This window comes from Maniola jurtina, chromosome 8, assembly GCF_905333055.1.
Source record: "Maniola jurtina chromosome 8, ilManJurt1.1, whole genome shotgun sequence".
Classification (NCBI taxonomy): Eukaryota; Metazoa; Arthropoda; class Insecta; order Lepidoptera; family Nymphalidae; genus Maniola; species Maniola jurtina.
Genome location: NC_060036.1, coordinates 2556542 through 2583539, shown reverse-complemented (window position 1 = coordinate 2583539; position 26998 = coordinate 2556542). Strand labels below are relative to the sequence as shown.

Genomic DNA, 26998 nt, shown 5'->3' with positions numbered 1-26998 from the left:
GTTACTAGTATAATACCAACCACGACGCGGCACGGGTGTCTGCGAGTATCAGACAAATTCCCGCCACACGAAAAGAAAAATAAATCTCAAACGGTCGAAATCACGAAAACTCAGACAAAGAAAACAATGGATGTCGTGTTCAAAGGTAATTTTCTTTCAATTTTTTTAAATTATCACATAAGACATAATCTGTTGCGAGATGTAAACAACTCAACATAGCTTGGGAAAATGTATGGCGCGCTTTTTGTAGGTATTTTTCTTAAAGCCGGTCTACACTTGGTTGGACGGTTTGGTTAGTTTGAAAAAGCGATCGTGTACGTCTTGACTCTTAATATGTTTATTCGCTATCTTATTGACTGATTCGACGATTATTTAGTTGTTGATGTTGATTTTCTTGATATTATATCAATTTTAGACGTCAATATTAAACTATTTTATAAATGCCGCAGCCTGCGACACAAGTCCTGGCCAAGCTGTTTCCTATGGTTGTTGCATAAATTATAGATAGTACATAATTATTAGTTATTACTATCCAGGCGAAGTAATATATAAGTCAATGTATCCAGGGTATATTTTCGACTTTGATAGTTCTAATAAGTTTAGTGATTTAATGAATTGGTGATAGCAAAAAGAACACCCGGCTAAATTGTTGTGAGCTCTTCTCAGACTTGGACGCGTTTGGAACGCTCGTAAGCTTTAGTTTTAAGTTCACGTAATTTATTATCACATTATCTTACAAATTCAACTATTGACATTCAAAATGACTTTTGACTTTGACTATGTCTACGAAAATCTCAAATAATACATCTTCATAGTCAAAATAATATCAAAATGTAAGTTTATAATATAAATTATAATAAGCCAGTATCTTCCTATTTAAATTACAAAACATGTTGAAATTTTTTAATTTTTTTTTTACATTTGTTTTGATTAAAGTTGTTGTAAAATATCTTTCAACTCGTGATTTTGTCTTGTAGGCATTTAGTACTTATAATAACTTTAATAGAAAAAGATAAAGAATCCTACTTTGAAATATATATTAAACAAAGTTCTTAAATCTTATACTTTGGATGGAAAGATTCCATTTCCACTATTTGAAATTACTTAATTGTAAAATGGAATATAAATAATGTAATCCAACAGTGTAGATCCAGCCCAACATTCGGCCGTGGATTCATGATTGCGGTTGTAAGTTCAATTTGTTTACGCCGAGGAGCTCGCCTTTTTCTTCTTCGTTTGTTTATTTTATAACAATAAACTTTTATACACTTTTTCGCTTTGAAATTTTCAAGATGTTAATAACATTTTCTAGTTGCGCATTTACTGCAACTTTATTAGAAAACACCCGAGTTTGGTGACTTCTCAGACCTTTTATTTTTAAGTTGAAAATGGTTATTACTTACCGCTTAAGTTTAAATAAGCTATTATGATCTGTAGTTATTACCATTAATTCACAACGAAAAATTTATTTATTCAAGTCACGTTAGTTCAATTGAAAATGAATTGGCTCAGAGCCCTGAGTAAAACTTGCGCTAGTCTATTGTTTAATATGAAAATTGAATTTTAGGAAAACACTTGGAAAACCTAATGGTTTAACATCTCCCACTAAAAATGACGGATTTAAGTTCACTTAAACTGTTACAGTAGCCTTTGATTCGGTGAAAGGCTTTTGTCACGTTCAGCTGGACATGGCGCCTTTTTGATACATCAAGCCATAATTACCAAGTGATTAAGAGCTTCGGTACACTACGGCGTTGTTATCTACTGGAATTATCTTTCTTTCTTGGCTTTCATCTAAGTCATTCAAGTCAGCATCAGGTAACATCGCAGTCAAATGCCACGAGCTGCTGTCATCGATAAAAACTCTCAACTGTTCGAGTTGAGAGTTTTTATCAGTTAAATTACATGTAGGTTGGCCATTTTTACAGGCTTTATTATTTAGTAGATGATGCCCGGAACTTCGTCCACGTGGATTTAGATTTGTTAAAAATTCCGTGGGAACTCTTTGATTTTCCGTCATGAAAGTTGCCTATGTCAATAATTCCCGGGATGCAAGCTTTTCATAAAAATTGGTAAACCATATGGGCTTTTAAGAAATCTGTGGGATGGTGGAAACTTTTTAATTTTCTGGGATAAAAAGTAGTCTATTTCTTTCCCCAGGATGAAAGGTACTAAATTTCATCAAAATTAGTTTAACTTTGAGGCCGTAAAAAGCTAGCAGACAGACATACAGATACACTTTCGCATTTATAATAGGTATTAGCATGGAGGATGTGGATGGATTGAACAAGACTACGATTCGTTCAGAAAACAGTTCTACTGCTCAAAGTCAGAGTGGACTATACAAATTGACAAATTATTATGTTACCTTGTGTCAGCGAAATGCAGAGCTTATTGTTTCCAAGAGACAAACACTGAAATTTTCCAACCCATTGCCAACGCAAAGCGCTCGTTACCATGAGGCTTTATATTTAAGTCATCCAAGGAATATACTTTGCTTCTACATTTAAAATTCCTGTAAAAAAGCAGCTGAGAAATATCGTTATTATAAGGATGAAACCAAAGCGAACCTCGTAATAAATTATTGAATTGAAAAATAGCGGTATTACAAAATCATCCAAACTGTCACCCCCTAATATTATAATACGTTACGTTTTAATTCTGAACGAAGCTAGAATGTGAGGACTGGTTGTTCTTTATTGCCTCACTATAATAATACTTACTAAACTTTGGTTGCGCCGGACCCTTTGTATTGCTCACGTTTCGTAAGGGGAGTTAGAGCCCTTTAGCTACAATTACCATGATTTGGATAAAACAGGTTCGGACAGAAAAAAGTAATAGCATTAAAAATTCAGATTATTATTAAATAAAAAAACCGGCCAAGTGCAAGTCGGACTCGCGCACTGAGGGTTCCGTACTCGGGTATTTTTCCAACATTTTGCACTATAAATAAAAAACTATTATACATAAAAATAAATAAAAATCTGTTTTAGGATGTGCAGGCAAAGCCCTTTCATATGATACCCCACTTGGTATAGTTATCTTATTTTGAAAATTGAAACACATTTTAATTTTTTTTAAATGATGTAACCACAAATTCGCGGTTTTCAGTACTTTATTCAGTACATTTATTCCTGTACTTGTGCTATAAGACCTACCTACCTACCAAACTTCATGATTCTAGGTCAACGGGAAGTACCCTATAGGTTTCTTGACAGACAGACAGACAGACAATAAAGTGATCCTGTAAGGGTTCCGTTTTTCCTTTTGAGGTACGGAACCCTAAAAACCACTTAAAATATATCTACTATTCAGATATCATACACTATAATAAAATATTTAAATATTATTTTTAATTTATTTTATAATAATAAAAATGATAAGTAATATATATTAGTATTCTATGCGCCCGCGCATCATTCATCCCATCGAGTTAAATCTATGCACAGTTGTTGTTATCACTTGCATGAAGGCTTCTAGTTCTAACATACATCATAAGAGGCAGTGCAACGCATGCTATGCATTATTTAAAACAAAATATTGCTTAGCAACTGCATTTTTTTAAAATTGAATAAAATATAAGCTTCTATAAGGTCTAGAGGGTATAGGAGAAGAAGAAGTTTAAAGTGGTTCGTTATTTTTCTGTGTAAATTTTAAAATGCCTACATAATTATTGTGCCGTTTTCCACTTAAAAATAGCTATTAATCATATACATAACAAGCATTCTGTTGTATATATGTAGTAAAAATACTAGCTTCAACTGAAAATTATATACTGAAGCCTAAAATCGGAATAATCCTGGAAGAATCCTGGCTTAACTCCGACGTATGGTAAACCTATTAATAGTGTAACAATAGGACAACGCGGTGTTCTATGCTGTGATGGGGTCATGCAAGGGGGTGCGCTGGGCCCCCTTTATTAAAAGCTTGATATCGTCCCGATTTATTAGCTATCCTTTTCGGTATCTTATCAATAGGCGTTGAGAGTTATTTATGTGTAGCTTGAGTACAAAGTGTGCTCTGAGCTTACCGTCTATTTGAAAGTTAAGCAACGTGACGTCAGATTGTACTTTGTTATAATTTAGAGGAAATAGTTATCACTTTAATGAAAGGTATGTGTGTGTTCTTATGTTATGTATGTATAATATTGTTATGTGTGTTCTAACACGCGCTTGACCAGGTTTTGCAATTATAGTTATTAAAGTATGTATTATTTTACTATGTAGGTAAAACTTTTTTTGTATTTCACTTTACATTTCTTGATCAGACCCCCCCGCCCGATTGTGTAAGAAAAATGTTCATCGTTATCGTAATTGACAGCAAAGCCCTTTGATTGGTTGATTCGCTGTTTAAGTTTTTTCACAGCCAATCAAGGGGCAGAATTTGCTACCGATTATTATGATAACGATGAATACGTTTTTCTTACATAATCGGGGGGCTGGATAGGAACTTTAGACTCCGTCTACAGCCTGTTTCAATGTAATATTATACCTGTTACACACGTTAACTTTCGATCAGTATCAATAGGTACAGTTCGGTAAGTTACTATAGTATCTACGTAGTATCTAGATCAAAACACTATCACTATGTTGGCAGTGTTATGTAAGACGGAGTAGGTATGACCTACACAATGGCTTGTTCAATATGCGATTGTTGAGACGGGCTCATTGAATCGCAAATTTCGCTCACTCCGACCCGCTGCCTCACACTACGTGTTGTCCTTCGCTCCGGCTTCACTGGTGTCTGTGAACGATCATAATATTTAATGACATACAAACAAGAAAGAGCGTCGAAGTTATGTTCAAAATTAATATATTAGTGTTTAAAAACTTTTTACGTTACAATTTTTAGGGTTCCGTACCTCAAAAGGAAAAACGTAACCCTTACTTGGCCGGGGTTTTTGTCTGATTGCCTGATTGCGATTGCACTGCACCATTTTTGCTTGTTTTTGATTGAGCAAGAAATATGTATAGAGGTTCTACCTACAAAACTTTCAGGTTGTATAATATATTCTAAAACAAAGCTTATGGCTTTAAAATAGTTAGGAAAATATGTTTTGATTTTGATCCATCGAGCCGTTGGGATTCTTCAAGGGTATAAAAATATAATCCCACGTACCTACCTACTTACCCAGATAAGCGTGAAAAACATATACCCTGCCTTTGCTTCGCACGGGCAAAAAAAGAAGTTCAATATGTACCTATTAGGTGTAACAAAACGTAAAGCAATTCACATTTATTATTCAAATACCATAATGTACCACTTAGGGCCTCTATTGCGCCATATTATGAATAATTAAAAGATTAACGCTAACTCGGTTGAAAGAGTTTTGTCAACACAAATGTTACATAAAACTTTTAGGTAATCCAATCTTTGTAGTACAAATCATGCCTGCGTGGAAGAAAGCCGACTGCATTTCAGCGCTGAAAAGCCAGCCAAATGTAGCAAGAAATGAGCCAGCATTTCTCTCACCAGATGAGGCAATTAACAGTGGTGAAAAGTCTCTTAAGAATTTTTCAGCACTTTACATACCTAATAATATTATGTACGTAGAGCGAAATTACTCTCCTTGAGAAAGCCAGACTTCTCCAAGTTCACATTTTTGTTTATAAAAGTTTAATGTTACGATGGAACTTCGCTATTTTCCTTAGGGGGTTCTATTTGAAGAATCTATTAATTTTGAATGCAGTATGTAAATGAAAACCAGTCTGGTAGGTAGCGGTCTGAAAACAGACCGTTAAAATGATATTATTAATTTTATAGTATGCCATAAACTACATTCGTAATATAGTTAGCAACAATGCTAATAACTATAAACTACGTTGAAAGTAAATTGTTTTTAATTACAGAGAACAAGATTAGTGACAGAGGGAACTAGTAGTGTATTTACTTGAGTATAATATTTTACAAAAAATTTGTATACCTACCTATCTATCTATCTTACGTAGAATGTAAATTATTCAGCATTCATAAAATGCATAATTTGGATGGAAAAGGTTTGAGGACTCGAAACAAAAGCTCACGAAATGTAAACGAAATTCGTATGCAGATAAGTAGCATAAATTCAGAAAGTATTATGGAAAATTTTCATTACAAGATTTGAACGAAATTTACGGACGTGAATCTAAGTAAACTGTATAAATAGTACCTAATTAATTTCGATAATTTGATTAAGTTCAAACACGCAAAAGTTCTGTAGGTAGGTACGCAGAAAAGGTTACGGAATTAGACCAGTGTATAGGGTACGCAATAATAAACATTCGCAGAGATATAACACATGTGCCCGTAAAAATTGTAAGTGCGATTTCAGCTGCTTAGCTTTATGTAGGTATTACTAACTTAACCCCGCGACTTCGTCCGCGTGGACTACACAACTTTCAAGTCCCTATTTTATCCAAAAACCCTTTCTTAGCTATCCTATGACATCATATGTCATAAAAGCTAACTGCATACTATCTGCATCCAATAGTTTGAGCTGATACTGAGCGTTGACAGATTAATAGTCAGTTAGCCACCTTTTCCTTTTATATAAATCAGAAGACTAGATTATGCCCACGATTTCGTCCGCGTGCATTTAGTTTTTGTTTAATCCCGAGAAAACTCTTTGAAATACAAAATAAACTATGTTTGTCTCCAGATGCAAGCTATCTTTGTGACCATCAAAATCGGCTAAACGGATGTCCTGTGAAAAGGTAACAGACAGACAGACCCACTATCATATCATCACAATCTATATCATAAATGCAAAACTGTGTTTGTTGATTTTTTACTGTGAGATAGGCTTGCGCTTGTCGACAGTGATGCCTGAGAAAAAGCGATGATGAGGTCTAAGGTGGGTCTAAATTGGAGCGCGCTTGCCTTAAAGACGCCAATTCACTTTTTCCTTGTAGGTATTCAAGTTATACTTAGCAGAAAATATGGACTCCAGAAGGGCATCCTTGGCGGCTCGTATCAGAAACGTCGAACAAAAACGTTTCGTACTAGTAGATTGGATGTCCACCATATAAGGATGCCAACGTTCACTGTTTCTCGCTGTCTACTACGAGTATCTTGTGGTTCGTTCATACAACTACTCAGTCAGTGCTCCATTTTAGTCAGACTTTATTGTGTTTCGACGCACCAATTATTTTCATAAATGTTGGTGAGATGTAAATTCTTATACTAACCCTTTAGATTTTAGCAATTTAAGTTCCCATCGACACATTGTTCCCGACTCAGGCGCCCGAGTTTGGGCGTTTCATAATTGTCAAGTGAATCTACCACTGGTTCAGAATGCCTTTCTACCGAAAAAAACCAGCAAAAAATTCAGCGGTTGCTTTTTTTTAAAATTCAGTTTACCTATGCCATTTAAATGTAGTCCCGCCTGGAGCGAGGTGGTAGTCAAACCCCAAGCATTTTTATCATTACTACGATTGTAGGTATCTGTGGTAGGTATAATATACCTACTCAATACGGTTTTTTGTGGTAAGTAGATGCATTTGACGATTCAAAAGTAGGCAGGTACTTGTAAAAGTTTCACTGAATAAAAATAATTTTATTTTATTTTGTAGGATCATCAAAGTATAATAAAACAAGAAAAAAAAATTACATATTACTTGATTTGCGATATCTATTTAATGTTAAGTAAGTGTTACTTGTAGTGTTCTAATTAAACTGACCTGACATTACCTAGGTACCTAGGTACTTGGTGAAGGCAAGCTAGACGACTTGTATGTGCACATTAATGCGATAATGCTACAGTATGACTTTAAGCTATAAAGCCTTAGGTTAAGTATGTAGATGCTTAGAACTTCTCTATTTATTGATAACAGATGGTCCGTGACCATGAAAAGCACGATAACCTAATAGGTATAAAATTAATAATAAAACTTTTTTCACACCACTCGCCGATAATCGACAATGCTTTATTCCTGACCTGTAAGGTACAGTAGGTACGTCATAACCTTCTTGAATTTATGACTTAGCCGGGCTGTAATGTTGTACTGAAATCCATTACGATTAAGGGATGTGAGGCTTCAGTTCATGCTGCTAGTGCTATAATTGCTGTTTCGCTTCGACGTACGATGGCGTCCCTCTCACTCGCGTGATTGTGTTAATTTTCTATCTCGTTTTGATGAGTGATGGCGTCTCTTTCACTTGCCAGTAACACAAACCATAGAGTAAAGACTATTGAAAATTCCCTCCAAAACTTATTTGCGCAACGTTATATTATAGTGTTATTGTTTTATTTGAAATAATAATTATTTTTACTTGAAATTCAAATGTCGAGTGACGACGATGATGGCAATAGAAATTTGACCCGTGCTCAGTATTGAGACGGATTGGGTGATCATGATATGATGATACTCGCTAACCGAGTACATACTTATGTTATTTTATATAATATACTTACGAGTGTATAATACAATATGCTAACACGCGTCCTTCGGGACATATGCGCTAATGCGATGTGGGCTGTGGATTCTCACACCAAATATTATTATTACTCCTAAATCCTGAGTGATTTCAGTTTTGATGTTATTTTGCGTACACCTAAATAGTAGGTATCATAATATCACTATCCATATAATAATGTGAAGTTGTGTTTGTTTGTTGCTTTGTCCTTCAATCACGTTGCAACGAATTGATGTATTTGTTTGCATGGATAAATTAAAGAGTCCCCACGGGATTTTTAAATCCTTAATCCCCAATCTTTACCCCACGAAATCAATGAGTTCTCGCGGGATTAAAAATATCTAATCCAGGTGTACGATGACGCGGGCATCATCTAGTATTACCTACAAATCTATGGATATTATATTACATTTGTCTATTTAAAGGCCACATCAAAGTTAGTTCAGCGTCAACCGTGCTCTATCTATGTTTACGACTGATTCTTTGTTAAAGTAGAGTATATTTTTTAATAAGTGCTTTTGAGAAGTCATTTCAAGGGCGAGTGTTTGTTGTGTTAATTTAATTTATACCTTTTTAGGGTTCCGTACCCAAAGGGTAAAAACGGAGCACTATTAATGTCTATTTGTCTATCTGTCTGTCTGCGCGCTCAGGCGCTATAGCTCCAAGACTAAATGAGTTAAAAACCTAAAATTTTGGTATTTGGTGTAAAATATAAACCTAAAACCAAATATTGAATTATGTATAGATAATATCATACGTGCCCTATCGTGGCTTCACAAAACCCCATAATACAGCTCTATGTACGCCATAACTACTTAACCGGGTGGGCTGTTAGCAGAACAATGGTCCATCGCGTCACGTGGTGTTAATTAGGAAGTCATATAAGATGCCGCGAAGGAAGTGGCTCGGGACGAGAACTAGGTAGGTACCTATATAACAGGAAATGAGACCTTTCAAGGACATCATTTCCTGACACGTTACAGCTTGTGTTGTGTTTAAATTGTAAAAGTTCTTCTCACTTGTATCTTGTAATACGGAAGCTCTCAATTCTTTAATTCTTTGTCCTGGAGGCAAATTTAAAAGCAAGGGACTAAGAGCTCGTTCACACAGGCTGCGTAAGCGTAGACGTAGTGTGTACCATTACATTGTAATGCATGGAACTGTATGAAATATGGCATACCGCTTTGGCGTGAACGTTCACGTAGTGTGTGCAGTTCCGTCTATGGGTCCACGCGCGTCATTACGCACGTGTCACGTGTACGTGCTGCATACGCAATTGGTGTGAATCGGCCTTAAATCGACAAAATTAGACCATTCCCAAGTTTTGTCATTAGTCTAAAACGAATAACGCCTATGTTACCTACAATCTTATTTTTAAAGACATGCCAATGAGTACCTAAAAAATCTACTTACGGATATGTCGATGACGACTTCAGTTTTATGACCTTTGCATTGTCATCTTCGCCTTCTTCCTAATATATTTTATGTATAAAATTATAAGTTAATATAAAATTAGTACAAAACAAGTGCATAAAGTTTGAAAGTAGGTATAAAAACCCGAGGTAAGGGGTAAAGGGGTAAGGGGATTTAAACCTAGTAACATGGCTTGATCGAAGTTTGGCTACATAAATCTCAACTAAGACTGAGTACCCTAGTACCTACCCATGTAGAAGAAATTATAGTCCATAGGTACCGCTGCACACTCTCGATTCCCTCACTCTAATAGTACGATGAGACGGTAAATAGCATAAAAATGAACAATACCTGCCTACTTTAATTTATTTTAAACCTCAGCTTTTCTAATTAATGCAACATTTCATAGCTTAAAATAATTTTTAGAGTAAATATATATTATAATAATAATAATAAGTAAGTATAAATTAATATTCATGTAGGTAACTTAATTCTTAAAGTATATTTAATAATAATAAAATTAGTAACTTATTTCCAAAAATGTGCGTACGTTACATGAATAAATTTTACGTTATAGAAATAAACTTACTTTAAATTTGCATTCCATTTTATAATGGGTTGTGGCTGGAATTTGTAATACCTATCTAGTAAACCAACCACAACATAAATGCAAATAAGTTTAAAAATGTTGCTTAGAAATGAGAAAAATTAGTTAATCACAATTATTTTGCTTTTAATTTAAACTCTACTATAGGTTTTGCAAGTAAAACAAAACTAAGAAGTTGTTAAAGCTGACGGACGTTCATCGACGTAAAATCCAATGTGAAAAGCGTTACTACTGCAATATATATAACGAAAACAACTCCGCGTGAGGTTGTGACCTAATTGACTGCACGTATAAGATAGTTTGCGTTCCAAGGTAAAGTAGTAAGCGCTTAGATAAAACAAAACGCATTTAGCAGCACCTGATGAAAACGTGGAATTCGTTACTTGTACAACGAGGTAAAACGAGGTAAAGTCCAAAATCTATGCTATTTGATTTATCTTTAGTGACACTCACAATTTTAAAACGAGTCTGTTTTGCAAGAGTAATTAAAATTAAGTAAGCGTTTTGTCTTTAGATAAAAGAACATACATGAGCATATTATAAATTACAAAGACCATTGCCTCGCTCAGTTGCATGTTATAACTTTTATTCAACTGAGCGAAGAAAAGGTATAAGACGTGCACATAGAAACCTTAATCGTTGAATGTTGCACATATTAAGAGTAACCTGTCCCCAAAACTTTTGGATAAGTTTGCAGATATATTTTTTTATCTTTAAAGCTTCCGAACTCCTACTCCGAACTCCCAAATCGCAATTTTGCTAATAGGAGTTGTGTGTATTTCGAAATAGAATTATTATTATTTTTTACACACGCTCAGAGCTCGATACTTGAACCATACAACAAACGCCCCTGATTACTTTTCCAGATTCCAATCCATACGAGGCAAAGCAATTACTTTGCTGAACCTCTTTCCTTTGCAACATAAATACATCGTAATATGTTTTTTGAAGTTGCTTAAGTACAAAGTTATAAAAAAGAATTTTAAAATTAAAATGGAATCAAATTAAAATTTGCAGAAAACATGGTAATGGTCATATCATAAATAAATCATCATCATCAACAACCGATTGACGTCCACTGCTGGACATAGGTCTTTTGTCGGGACTTCCACACGCCAAAGTCTTGCGCCGCCTGAATCCAGCGGCTCCATGCGACTCGCCTGATGTCGTCCGTCCACCTAGTGGGGCGTCTTCTGACCCTGCACTTTCCGGTGCGATGTCGCCATTCCAGCACCTTGAGACCCCAACGTCTATCGGTTTTTCGGACTATGTGCCGCTTCACATATTGCCTATAAATTGGACCTATTGCCACTTCAGCTTCGCCACCAATTGTAGGCTATGACGTTTACCCTGGCTCTCCTAAGGATCTCCTGACTTTTTTTTTGATCACGAAGAGTAACTCCAAGTAGTTAAACAAATCATAGTAAATATATTTTTTATAAAAATCTTAATTTTTATGGGACTTTCGTCCGACACGGACACGCCAGCCCCATCGTAACAATCTAAATCACATAATAGAATGCGACAGATACAACTGAAGAGATATTAAATAGGTACTGCCTATGCAGGAATATTTCAATAATCGTTTTCTGTTGTCGATGTGATCAAAGATGTAACGCGATCAGTCTCTTGAATACGTGAATGGGTAGTGTACTAACTACTTATGTAAGTAATAATAATATGGGTAACAGTAGTAGGCGCCTCCTATTGTACGTTGATGGTACTATACCAGAAACCATCCTACAAGTTCAAACAACAACGAATACAAAAAAACTCAATCGGATGAACGATGCCGGCCTAACGCATAGGTAGCAGATAAACACACATATTTTGATTTGTTCATGTAAGTAGGTAATATAAGTTTTATAAGCTTTTATATTTCACATTCACAAAATAGCTGCTTTTTTGTATTAATGATGTTATAATAACAGTGTGGATAGGTACGTGCTATACTTGTAACGAATCTTAAACACAATAATATTAGGTAAGAGTATGTTTAACTCAGAATAAACAAACTATGGCGCTTTTAAAATTAATGACGTTTATTCGATCGTTTAGGATGGCAAACCTGAGGTTTTTCTTGCTGATTGTAGCAAGGGCACATTAACTAAAAATATCGATTACACTTTTTGTATATTGTAACGTTATGATCTCAAAGGTGTGTGAAGTTTGGCAAACTGCATTTGGCCAGAGTGGTCGACTCCTAATTATTTCTGAGAGAAGACCCATGCTCAGAAATGGGCCGGCGGCGATGAGGTGATGATGGTGATGTTTTTTTCAGATGCCAGAATGATGCTGTGATGACCCAAGGACGAGAACCGCTGACAATAATGGACGGCAATCTCCAAACAGACTTCTCTACCAAAACGAAAAGAGGTGTCTACCTTTCCAAAAGTCTCGCCTTCGTCATACTCGTCATATTCGCGCTCGCACTAGTCGCCACCGCATTCATAGTGTACAACTTCGCAGCCTGCCCGAGGACTGATCATTTAGCTAACGTTACTAAATATGAACAATTGTGTGATCAATCCAAGTTATCAGTTATACCTTTAAGTACAGAAAATAGTAAAAGTGTTACAGCATTAGAAAGCACAACTAATGTAGCCGAATCGACAAGTGATTACGGAAACTCTGTAAAAGATGTTCGACTGCCGAATAACATTAAACCGGATAGATATTTCTTAAGGCTTACTCCATATATTTTTGAAGGTAATTTCACATTTGATGGTGAAGTCAGTATTGTTATAACGATCAAAAACAATACCAAATCAGTCACGTTTCATGGTGTAGAGTTAAATTTTCATAAAATTGAGCTATATACGAAAGTGGATGGTAAAGAAGTAAAGATTGTAAGAAGAACAGAAGACGTTCCGAGACAGTTTCAGATATTAAGCACCGTAGAGGAACTGATCGCCGGACAACAGTATGTGTTGAATATATCTTACACTGGAATTCTGAATGACAACCTTCATGGCTTCTACAGAAGTTCGTATGAAGAGAAAAAAGACAAAAGGTATGAATTTTATTTCAATATAATATCATTTTGTGGCGAGTGTATCTGTCAGCTATCTGTCCATATAAGGCGAGTGTATCTGTCAGCTGTTTGTTGTATTTGCACAACGCATCAGTTTCAACGATTTTTACGCTTACATCCCAGAGACGAACTATAAGCAAAAATGAAAAAGTTTGCAGATTTTTAGAAAACCTGAATCTACGCGGACTTAGTTGCGGACATCATCTAGGGTACACTAAGTTTAAAGAACGTCTACAAACTATGAAACAAATAATATAAATTCAATATAGGGCTGAGGGATGGAACTGAAAATGGCAATTGACACCTATTTTATAAATTACTAGCTTATGCCCGCGGCTTTGTCCGCTTGGACGAAGTCGCGGGCATGGACATAAATTTAAACCACAATTTTACCCCCTTAGAGGTTGAATTTTCAAAAATCCTTCCATTCCTAGTGGATGTCTACGTCATATCTATCTTGTGCATGCCCAGCCCAATCCGTCCAGTCCAGTAGTTTGAGCTATACGTTGATAGATCAGTCAGTCAGCCTTCCCTTTTATATAGATAATAATAATAATAATAACTAGCCCATAATTTTAATCGTAGGTACCATCGTACTCCAAACAAAACTACTTTGGTTCACATTTGAGTATTAACCAATCAAATAAAATTAGACAGACTTAATGATTTGTATGTAAAAATTTCACAGAAATCTGAAAACCACAGACACGATATTAATTTTAAAACGTGTTTACAAAATTTCACTGGCTTCTATTAGGTACAATGAGAACCAATCTCCCTTTGTACGGAGAGCACTAGGGAAACCTCTCTTAAAACCATATCATGCGGAAATTAGTTCTGTCTCACAAATGGGCTCTCTTATATTCCTAATGGGAGGTCAATATGTACGTTTACTATGCGTTGCTTGTACCTTGCAAGCGCTTATGTTCCGCCAATGACCCGCCGGTTCGCATTTAAATGCGAAATTAATTATTTTTATTGTAAGTGAGAATCGTTGTATTGTGTTTAGAGCCAACCTTTAGAAGCTTGAATGTAAACAGAAGAAATTATGTTTCATTATCATTGTCACAAACATTGTAGACCCTCCAAAGACACATAGTTTGAAGTAAAATAACTTGCTGAAGTATGAAATACTTTTCCTTTTCAACAGAATTCTATAAAAAAAATTACAAATCTTCAAAATAAGTAATTAAATATAGGCGCAAAAATCACAAATAAACAATTTTATTTTGTCTTGTTTATGAAATTATTTTGGGGCAATTTCATAAAGGCGAAAGTTTGTGTGTGCGTTTGCATGTGTGTTCCTCTTTCACGCAAAAACTATATTAAAATTTCTTTAATGCAAATATGGGTTAAAAGTAATCTTATGGATGGATTTGGCTGAAATTTGGAATTGAGATGCGTTATGTCCTGGATTAACACATAGGCTACATTTTATTTGTCGGGATAGGGATTTTATAAACATAAATCCACGCGGATGAAGTTTGGGGATCATCTATTGAATTATTTATTTTCGTCTTAGTGATAAGGTAAGTATATATTTCATATCCCAATAATGTGAATATCACAGATGGATAGCAGTGACACAGTTCCAAGCCACGGACGCCCGGCGCGCGTTTCCGTGCTGGGACGAGCCCGCGCTGAAGGCAAGGTTCAGCATCAGCATCGCCAGACCCAATAACCTCACCTCCGTCTCCAATATGAACATTGTTGCCAAACAGCCACAGTAAGTTTTAAACTACTTACGATAATATTTCAACAATCTCATTTTATTTATCAAAGAAAACCTTGTTACATCCTTTTTTGTCTAAAGTAACAATAGTTAACGCCACGCCAATTTAACAACAGTAACTTTAACAAAAGGGTTCTGATAGGCCCGCATCATAATGTTAGATCAATGAACAAAATAAAATCCGCCCCGAGATAATTTTTAAATTATAAGCCAGGAGTACAAAATCTGGACAAATCGTATATTAATAATATGTTTTGATTAAGATTTAATTCACAAATAATGGCTCAAATATTATTAAAAATATCGATGACATGATTTATCAGTTTTAATTATTCTATGTGTAATATTTCGAATTGTTAAACTACAGTGAAAACTATTTTACTGATTAATTTCAATTACGTTCACAGCGCTACATTGCTCGACTACACATGGGACCATTATGCTGAATCTCTACCAATGTCGACATATTTAGTAGCTTTTGTAGTTACTGATTTTGGTAATATAAGTGATAGTAAGAATAATTTCTCAGTTTGGGCGAGAAAGGAAGCCTTGCCATCTGCAGCATATGCATTGGAAATAGGACCAAAGATTTTGAAGTTCTTGGAAGAATACTATAAAATAAAGTTTCCATTGCCAAAGATAGATATGGTAGCATTGCCGGATTTCAAAGCTGGAGCTATGGAGAACTGGGGATTACTGACTTTTAGGTGAGATGTGTTATGAATTCTGTCCTTATCTATTCGTACGCATCCAGTGGATGCACATTTGACTTACGAGTAGAGTCATCCATCCACTGTATATATGACTGATCTACTGTTTATTAACAATTTTGGGCTTGGAATTCATCTCTTAATTCAGAGCAATTCTTTTAATCTCTACAAATTGGTCAAAGTACCCACGTCATAGCCTTGCGATAAAACTATTCTAAATACATTCTCGCTTCTCGTTGCTCGCCAACTCTTTCTTAGTTTTTAGCTCAATTCGTTTCTCACTAATCGTCGGTGGTCCGACAAGTGACATAAAGCTTATTTTAACAAAGGAAGGCTTTTAAAAGTTTGAAAACTGGTCTTTCAGAGAAATAGCCATGCTCTACGATACCAGCATATCTCCAACTACTGCTAAGGCTCGAGTGGCATCTGTGGTAGCTCATGAGATCGCACATCAGTGGTTCGGAAACTTGGTTACACCGGCTTGGTGGTCAGACATTTGGCTGAATGAAGGTTTCGCCAGTTACGTTGAATATGTTGCTGTTGATGCGGTAAGAAAAAGAACTTAGTATACTAAGCATTGTATGGAATCAAATATATGCATAACAAAACAATTGAAATCAACGAAAGAATAAAGAATTAAGAAAATAAATTTAGATAAATGCTAAACTGAATTTTAACAATCCGTAATGTTAAAATTATTTAAACCGTTAATCCCTGGCGGAAATCAGATTGCAATAATTGCTCCATTCAAGTAGAATTTAGAATATGAGCTGTTATAACCACGGCCTAAAAGTGCAAAAGATTAATTGATTTTGTACATTTTATCTTATTACCTGTATAAACTTTAGGTTGAGAAAAGTTGGAAATTAATGGAAGTCTTCGTCCTTAATGAAGTACAAAGTGTTTTTAAACTGGATGCCTTAACGTCGTCTCATCAAATATCTGTAGAAGTCGGAAACCCTGAGGAAATAGGAGCGATATTTGACAAAATATCTTATGGAAAAGGTAATTATGACGACATTATTCGACATTGTTTCAGATCAGATTTCCCTCGAATTACCTCCATGTTTATGAATATATTATAAAGTGAACACTGTTGTTATCTACTCATTAGAATCAATGTTTAGTGACATAATTTATTGCTACAGAAATAAATTTTTCAAAAATCATTTATATCGGTGAGTTTGGTCTATATAGGACTCTGCAGCAGAATAAATTTACCTATATATTTACGTATTAAAATAGAACGATGCCGTCCTAACTGTTTTAACTTCTAAATACTCAAAAAATAATGCATAACTAAAGATTTCAGTGAAGTTTCAGTTTGTAGTGTCGGTTGAATATTCAAGACCTTCATGACAATTAATTTATCATTATGGTGTTCCTTAAGGATCAGCAATCCTCCGGATGATGAACCACTTCTTAACGGATGACGTCTTTAACGCTGGTATCACTGATTATCTCAACGCAAAAAAGTATGGAGACGCAGAACAGAGGGATCTATGGAGTGCCCTCACGAATGCAGCGAGAGAAAGGAAAGCATTCGACGCAGATGTTGGTGTAGTCATGGACTCTTGGACTTTACAAACCGGCTTTCCCGTTTTGACTATCACGAGGAATTATAAAAATGGAACGATTACTTTTAATCAGGTGATTATGTTATCAATTATATTAAGATCTTTGAGTTTTTCTTCTTAATTTCTACTCTATAAAGAAGTAGCTAGCATGAAAATCAAATAGTTCCCAGTTCCCACGGGATTTTACAAAACTTTGATGATTGATCCATGCAGATGAAGTCGCGAGCATCATCTAGTGTTTAAGTGCAATCAAGAGCTTTATTGATTGACGGTAGAATTAGTTTGTCATCCATGAGTTGAGATTTCGAAATGTTTAATTTAGCTTGCGCCTAAAAAAGGGTGGCCTAACTGAGGGTAGGTTGTAAGTGTGAAATAAGGGCAGTAATGGTTTTGCAAGCATCCTTGTAGTTAATTGCTATTTACTCGTTCAAACCTACTGAGCCGAATGACTATTTCCGTAGTATCTGCACATGGCAGCCGCAAATGTTTATTAATGATTATTAATGAACTGGTTTATGCAGTACATTTTTCTCTTTAGGATTCTACGAATAGAAATTCATTAAAAAGTTTATAATCTATTGAAATACTTAGTAATTTGGTCTGGAGCGCATTGGTTGAAATACCCTACGGATTTTGTAAATGGTAAAAAATATAGGCTCATACCCAGTACTATCTTATATGTAGGGTTTGTATACTGTAAGATTTTATATAGTATTTATTCAACATTAATATCAGTGATTTAAAATTAAATATACTTTTGAGTTGTACTGAGCCGGTGATAGCTTGGTAGTGGTTAAGATATCGATATTCAATTGGGGGATCCCCGATTCCGGGTACGCATTTCTAAGTTTTCGAAGGTTTCAAACAATGAAATTTTATGACTTGCTTTAACAGTGATAGAAAACATCGTGAAGAAAACATCGTACATGCCTGAGAGTTTTCCACAATAATGTCAAAAGTGTGTAGTCTGCCAATCTGCACTAAACCTTTGTCATTTTGAGAGGAGACTAGATTTCAGTAGTGTTGAGATGATAAGTAACTCTGAAGTTAAGAAACTTCAACTTAGTTGGCTTGACTTGATTTTGGTTTTAGTACGTACATGAAATCTATATTATTATTTGCAGGAAAGGTTCGTCTTAATAAACAATACACTAAATGGAAACAACTCTTCAGTTTGGTGGATTCCTGTTTCTTATACGACCGCTTCAGAAAAAGACTTCGAATCAACCCGACCTAAGTTATGGTTAAGAGGAGAAAGGTCCATAGTTGTTAATAACATAACCGTTGGTGAAAATGATTGGCTGATTGGAAACATACAACAAACAGGTTAGAGTAACTTTAATACGTTAACATCCAATCAACTAGTAGCGAAGAATAAGGTCTTTCAATTTTTTTTTATTTTAAGTAATTAAGCTTAAATTGTAGTTTCTTTCAAGCACCAAGTTTTATTATACATCAACTGAACATAAACCGATTTTACTTTTTGCCACTTTTGAATTATACCTTTTGTCACTATATTTAGTATAGTATAGTAACACATAATATTTTACAATTTACCCCATTATTCATTTACATATGATTTTTTACGATTTTACGATACATTATGATTTTTTTACGATACATTATGATTTTTTCACAAATTTTATCTTTATCACACTATAATATTATAAAGGAGAAAGTTTGTATGTGTGTGTGTGTGTGTGTGTGTGTGTGTGTGTGTGTGTGTGTATGTTTGTTACTCCTTCACGTAAAAACTACTGGACGGATTGGGCTGAAATTTAGAATGGAGATAGATTATACCCTGGATTAGCACATAGGCTACTTTTTATCCCGGCAAATCAAAGAGTTCCCACGGGAATTTTAAAAAACCTACATTCACGCGAACGAAGTCGCGGGTATCAGCTAGTCATCTATAATGAACATTGATGTTGGAAGTGCTACATGAATGACTAGGTTTTGCTTACGATACCAGTCTCTCACAAATCTTCTGACTTGTAAAATCTAGGTCCTGTATGAACTACTATAACAATTCTTCCATTCCACAAATCTCTCTTTTATTTTTTCATTTTTTCATTTTTACAGGCTTTTACCGAATCAACTACGATCAACGAAATTGGAAATTGTTGATCAAAGTTCTAAACGATCAGTCACGTTTTCAAGAGATACATCCAATAAACCGAGCTCAAATCATCGATGACGCGATGAACTTGGCTTTGTCTGGACATTTGGACTATAGAACTGCTTTGGACATCACAAGTTATCTATCACATGAGAAGAGTTATGTGCCTTGGAAGGCAGGCCTTGTTGCTTTGGGTTATATTGATACCATGCTGTCTAAGGGAGCGTACTATCTAGAATATAAGGTGAGTTATGTGTGGTTAATGTTATGAATAATTGGATGTAATGAAGATCTTTTTAATGACGTTACCCAGTTTTGCATGGGTGCAATGTAGATTCTTCTAATGTGGTGTCAGTGTGGTTGTTTATAAGATAGCATTTTTGATAAAAGCTGTCAGACGCTTGATTTCTTCGTACATCTTCAACAATCATCCTCATATTTCAATGAAATATTAAACTATACGTACAAACCTTAATTTTCAATCACTTTATCTATTGGTGAAAACCACATGAAAATCCGTTGCATAGGAACAGACCACGGGAAGCGACTTGTTTTATAGATTACAGATTTTATCATGAACTTGGCCGAAGCCACTAGCTAGAGTTAACAGATACAAGTATTATAGCGAATATGACTCCTTAATTTTGCCTAAATTTTAATTTAATCATCGTACTTTGCATTTTCGCATATTTTGGATTTATCACTCAGATACTTGTTTTATAGATATTATAGATTAGAGATTTTATCATGAACTTACAGTAGGTAGCGAAAACCGCTAGCTAGAGTCAATGTTCATAGATAATATTATTATGATAAAAATATTTATTGAAAATATTAGAATTTAATCAAAGATAATATCAGATGGAGGTTTCTAAGATTATGAAGGTAGATAATAATATGTATGGCATTGTATGTGAACTGTGAAAAAATATAAAAGATGGCGCTATTGGTTCTAAGTGCTGATGATAATAACGAAAATCTTGAAACTCAAAGGTTTTCTGTTTAAGGTGCACTACACGGGTCATGCGGTCAGGCCCGTGTAGTGTACCTTAAAGATGGCCAACAAGTTTCAATTTAGAATTATTAGATACGACTGTTTTTAGCTAAATCTTAAAAGTACATTTAGTAGACCACTGATAGTAGAGTACTGTAAATAATAATTTGAAAATTTAGCTATGTGAACACCTGCTTTATCAGAGACTATTTAATTTGAATTTGAATTTGAATTTGAATTTAAGTTTTTATACATTTTTAAGGTTCCGTACCTCAAAAGGAAAAACGGAACTTTTATAGGATCTCTTTGTTATCTGTCTGTCTGTCGAGTCTATCAAGAAAACCTATAGGGTACTTCCCGTTGACAGGTAGGTTTGGTAGGTAGGTCTTATAGCGCAAGTAAAGGAAAAAATCAGAAAACCGTGAATTTGTCAGAAAACCGTTGATTTACATCACAAAAAAATAATTAAAATGTGTTCATGAACAAATAATAATTAATTAGTATTTTCAATTTTCAAAGTAAGATAACTATACCAAATGGGGTATTATTATGAAAGGGCTTAACCTGTACATTCTAAAACAGATTTATTTTTTATTTTTATGCAGCACAGTTTTTGATTTATCGTGCCAAATGCCGGAAGAAATACCCGAGTACGGAACCCTCGGTGCGCAAGTCTGACTCGTACTTGGCCGGTTTTTTAATCAAATCTGAATATTTAACTATCGCAACTGACTAATGGAGTAATTAGATAGATCTACACTTTTTCTCTAAGTAGGTAATGTTCTATGACAACGTAATAAATTGCTGTTATAGGTTTTTTAATATGACGTACGCCAAAAAACTATGTTACTTATCTAAAACGTGTCTAAAACCCAGTACATTACTGCTCATAATATTTATGATTAGTGTGATATTGATACAATTTAGCGGCATATAGATAATAAGAATATTATGATAATAAATAAAATTAATTGGTAGGTATAGGATATACCTAAAACCAACGTTATCTTTTTGTACAGAATCGGTAGATACGAGACGTATGTAATGATTCCTATTATTTTGTGAAGGCCTGCTTTATTATGACAGAATAGGTCTTTAGTAGATTAATTATAATCACATATTATTGCGATAAGCGAAGGGATGTTAAAAAGCGTTTAAATTATTGTTGGCCTGTCTGTTCATTACTGTGTATTACCGCATTGTTCATTCGGTTGAGTTAAAACTTTGAACAGTTTTTGTTGGGCCTTGCAAAACTTGTACTACTTGTAACGTTTTGTTTTTTAAAAAAAGCAATGGCTTTTTAAAAGGTTCTTGTTAGTAGAATCTGCTTTCTGAGCCGATGGTAAAGTCTTATTTATACGTGGCATAAGTTGTCCTACATGAACTTATCAACAACCGATAGACGTCCACTGCTGGACATAGGGTTCTTTTAGCGACTTGGATCTTGCGCCGCCTGAATTCAGCGGCTCCCTGCGACTCGCCCGTAACCACAAATTCACGGTTTTCGGGTTTGTTCCTTTACTTGTGCTATAAGACCTATCTACCTGCCAAATTTCATGATTCTAGGTCAACGGGAAGTACCCTATAGGTTTTCTTGACAGACACGACGGACGGACGGACGGACAGACGGACAGATAGACAGACATACAGAAAATTTAATTTAATAATAATAATATTCATATATTTTAATATACATACACTGTTTCATAACTTTCAGAGATACGTCCTACGGCTCTTAAGTGATGCAGTTCAAGAGCTAGGTTGGGAGATCGCGACGAACGAAAGCGTGGTGCGCGCGCAGCACCGAGTGGACCTGCTGTCCACCGCCTGTCACCTGCAGCACGTGCAGTGCTTGGAGCACGCTGTCCGCATGTACACCAACTGGATGCTGACACCAAACCCCGACGCTTACAATGAGTGAGTATTTTGTACGTTGGTGTTCGATGAAGAACTGCGTGAACGGTCATCTTGTGCTAGCATGCTTGACCGGCTGTTAAAATAACTCAAAATTTAAAAAACCCCCGACACAAAACCTCTAAAAGAAAACTAGAAAAGAGCTGATAACTTTCAAACAGCTGAACCGATTTTCTTCGATTATACCTAAGAACACTTTCGATCAAGCCACCTTTCAAACAAAAAAAAAAAAAAATTAAAATCGGTTCGTTCGTTTAGGAGCTACGATGTCACAGATAGATACACACGTCAAACTTATAACACCCCTCTTTTTGGGTTGGGGGTTAACAAAGAAAGCTGTTTGCACGTCGGATCTATTATTAATTATAGGTATAGCTTTCCAACTAAGAATAGGACTGAATTTTAACCATATTGTGATTTATCTTCGTTTCAAATAGGAAATTTGCGAAATAAATGACATCCTCATTTCCGCAACATGAATGCTACATATGAAAAGAATTCCATACCTTTATCTTTATTAACTAAGTATTAGCTCGTATTAGCTCATTGGCTCATGAACATGAGCCTTTTCTTAATTCCTCCATTTTTGTCTACATTCCATCGCGTCCTAATAAAGAAAGGCTAACAATAACCTCGTTTTCAGTATACATGCTGATCTCCGTAGTACGGTATACTGCGTTGGAGTCCAAGCAGGGAACGCCAGGGAGTGGAATTTTGCCTGGGAACGATTCCTGGCTGTCAGCGTACCTTCTGAGAGAGAACTGTTGCTTTCTGTACTCGGATGTACCAGGGCCCCATACTTGCTTTATAGGTTTGATATTGTGAATGTTAAAATATAATTGACAGAGGCGTGAAGTTCCTTTAGTTTAGGTTGATATGAAAGAAGAAGGCTGTACGCCAGAGCAAAAACATGCGACAGTGCGGCTGCGGATAAAAATTAATTTTGCCCTTTAAACCGGTCAAGTGCGAGTCAGACTCGCACATAAAGGGTTCCGTACCATCGTACAAGATATACCTAACACCTTTATGTAGATCTCTGCAAGTTAACAACGGTCTGCACCAGGTATTAAGATTTAGTGAATCAAATTTTTCATGAACACATTTTTTTTTTGTGATAATGAAATTTTTTTATGAAATGATGTAACCACAAATTCGCGGTTTTTAGACTAAATCCTTTATTTGCGCTATAAGACCTATCTACCTGCCAAATTTCACAATTCTAGGTCAACGGGACCATATAGGTTTTCTTACCGGACACGACAGACGGACAGACAGAAGACAGCAAAGTGATCGTATAAGGGTTTCGTTTTTCCTTTTGAGGCACGGAACCCAAAAATAAATGGTCTATCGGTTCAATATAACTCAATATATATAAGTTTTCATAATAATTTATAATGTGGATACAGTTAGAGTCTCCCAAGGAGGCCTGATCGTCTGAGAATTAAATTGTACGTATACAGAATTAACAGATTAACAGAATTAGCAGAAATATTACAGCGAATGTCACTTCTTAACTTTGCTTTAATGTAATTATCGTACTTCGCATGTTCGCAGATATTTGGATTTATCACTCAGAAACGATAGCGGTATTCGGAAACAAGACACAGTGAGGGTGTTCTCAGCCGTCGCCAGTTCTTCTATCGGAGAGCCGATAGCTTTCAACTTTGTTAGAGCCAATTGGCAGCGGTTAAAGGAATAGTAAGTCTATAACATTTTAAGATATGTGGTTAGGTAACTAATTGAAAAATCTATGACAATAATTTACTTATAATTAACTTTCTTTGACAGTGTTGGATCTGTTTCTACATTAAATTCAATACTCAAGGTGGTTACAAGAAGACTAAATCAAGTTCATGAATATGAGGAGGTAACGTTATATTTTTGTACTATTTTTAAATTCTGCTGACGATTACCGCCGTGAATCTGAATACTGTTGCACCTTGCACTGCATTGGATCGGTCACGTTTCACTAGATCTTTGGCGCCAGTCATTTCAGTTTCTAAAGTCACAATAATTTTGGTAGGTATTTTATTTGGTAGTCTTATAAAAAAGTTTAAGAAATGTATGCTTCTAAGTTATTGCGGAGTTTAGGGTAAGAGACTCAAAAGTGATACAGTTTGATTCAGGGCAGAAATATTATGTCGATAATATACTTTTTTTCAGCTTAAGCGATTCGTGGCAGAGTCATGCAGTGACTTAGGCCGACCAGTGCAGCAAGTGCTAGAGAGGACGGCTGCCAACGTGCAATGGATGGAAAACAACTACCAGAGCATTGTCAATTGGCTGCTAGCTATAGATAAAACTTCACCTAGAGTTACCGATGCGTGATTGATAGATTAACTAAGTGTTAATAATTATATCGTAAGTACAATAGTTGGCAAAACACTGGATCGCTCATTGCCATAACATTCTACTAGTCATAATATTATCATTACGATTTCCTTAGGGCCGGCGCACATTATGGCGGAGCGCAGCGCAGAGCATTTTTCACAGTCAAAATATTATCGACATTGTCCTCATTGAAATAATATCTAAAATCAATTGTGCATCTGTGCGAATACTCGCGCATCTGTGCGCAGTCCCGCGCGTGTTCGCGCATTCTCCTGTAGAAATTCGCGTAATGTGTCACGAGATTAGAAAACTTCGCGGGCATGCTCTCCGCTGCGCTCCGCCATATGTGCGCCGGCCCTTACTCTGAGGAAGGTATTATAATAATTATTTATCTGACATACTAAGCAACTGTACGAAAACGTTTATAGATAATTCGGCAATTCTTATTCAATTATGTAAGTATGGTGCACGACAGGTCCAGATGGCAATCGGGGCGGGGACGCCCCGCACACCTGCACAGCCCCCGTGCTGACCCGTCGCAGGATAGCGGGGGTGACGTCTCATAACCCGATCACCATCTCGACCTGTCGCGTAATACAAGTCTTCATTTGCCGATATGGTTTTTAACTCTGTAGAATTCTGATTTCTCTTAATGTAATCAGAGATAAAACAGTTCCCATAAAAAGATAACAAATGTAATTAAACCATAAAATAGGCTTTGGCCTCTAAGGGTTCAATTTATATGGAGGCGGAGACAGTTCAGAAGCTTAATAATTACTTACAGGGGTCCGTTTGCATCCTTAAGGTGCGGAACCTGTGTGAAACACTAAAAACTACTTCGCATCAGAATCATAATATGCTACCTAATCTGAGTTTTATAGGTAAATACCCACATATTATATCTTGCATCTAGATGTATGCGCCTACCTATGTAGAAAACCTTCTCAGAAAAACTTAGATATTAGGTACATAGTGACAATACAGTTAACTTCGGAAAATGGAAACACAAACGTTGCCAAATATTAATAGTAGGTACTTAGTTACCTATGCTTATTGATAATAAGATTTCTTAGTCTAATTTATTATTTGTACTGTTTTTATTAAATAAAATAAATGTGTCTAGCTTTAATGTATGGGATATATTGTACGATTTTACACTGAAAGATATTATTTTTGGTACCTAATTTTATCATTATTTCAGTCCCGCCTTTATTTGCAGGTAGGTAGGTAGTGTTTTAAGGGCTATTACGCACTGCGTCCGACCCGAACCCGTGAAAACACGTCCCGAAGTAGTCATAGAACTATTAATTGTATGATAGCCTACGCACTAGCTCCAACTACCGTCAGCCGAGTTGTCTCAGTCATCATCCGTGAGAATATCTCGGATGTGCCTCGGATTTAAATCGGACGTATGGCATAAATATTATGTCAAAATAGCTTGGATTTGTATCAGAGATCGGAATAGTGCAATATCCGATTTCGGTCTGACTTTTTTATCCGCATTTTCACGGACTCGGATCGGACGAGTGCGTATCCGCTCTTACTCTACCTATCTATATTTACTATCATCATAGTGTAATATAAAATGCTGTATCACATTTTTAGTTTTCATAGGTACTTACCCCCCATATAAGATAGAGCTCGTTCCTAAGCCCTAATTCAGACGAGTGTTAAAAAGGCGTTGCGTCAAAACCCGGCGCGGTTGTGCTGGAAATACAATGCGCGATAAACAAGCGTTGTCGTGTGAACAGTTACTTGGGAATGCATTTGTTCTATTTGAACGCTTTTTTAACGGACGACGTTAAAAAAGCTCTCGTATGAATGGGTCCTAATTTCATGCAAAAATTATAATATATGTACCCTTGGCTTTGACATTGTACTTTATCATAAATTTAACCTACTGATAATGCTTAATGAGGCATGTTGCGATGAAGCCAAGCGTGAAGTTGGAAAGAGATAACAAACACTTTAGAATATTGTAAGTATTTCAATTAAATAAAATTGATGGTCATGTTTACATTATTAAACCCCATTTCCAGATTCTCTTCTTAATTACATTTTACTAGATGATGCCCGCGACTCCGTCCGCGTGGATTTAGGTTTTTAAAAATCCCGTGGGAACTCTTTGCTTTTCCGTTTAAAAAGTTGCTGAAGTCAATTTCCAGGGCGTAAG

General features: G+C 35.7%; 1 protein-coding gene across 1 annotated transcript; it reads left to right on the top strand.

The window, feature by feature from the left end:
* On the top strand, nucleotides 1–26857 carry LOC123867604 (aminopeptidase N). The gene is made up of 14 exons (XM_045909702.1): nucleotides 1–145; nucleotides 12696–13427; nucleotides 15019–15174; nucleotides 15588–15887; nucleotides 16255–16438; nucleotides 16739–16895; nucleotides 17281–17540; nucleotides 18592–18793; nucleotides 19550–19830; nucleotides 22298–22497; nucleotides 23138–23305; nucleotides 24049–24192; nucleotides 24283–24361; nucleotides 24658–26857. The coding sequence occupies exons 2-14, from the start codon at nucleotides 12715–12717 to the stop codon at nucleotides 24820–24822; spliced, it is 3009 nt and encodes a 1002-aa protein (XP_045765658.1). The 5' UTR covers nucleotides 1–145; nucleotides 12696–12714; the 3' UTR covers nucleotides 24823–26857.
* Nucleotides 26858–26998: the final 141 nt, after the last annotated feature.

Bases quoted from the DNA above. Each gene is read 5' to 3' on its own strand.
- LOC123867604 (XM_045909702.1), top strand. From the start codon at position 12,715: ATGACCCAAGGACGAGAACCGCTGACAATAATGGACGGCAATCTCCAA. The intron at 15,888-16,254 runs GTGAGATGTGTT...CTGGTCTTTCAG, and splicing joins TGGGGATTACTGACTTTTAG to AGAAATAGCCATGCTCTACG. The intron at 18,794-19,549 runs GTTAGAGTAACT...TCATTTTTACAG, and splicing joins TGGAAACATACAACAAACAG to GCTTTTACCGAATCAACTAC.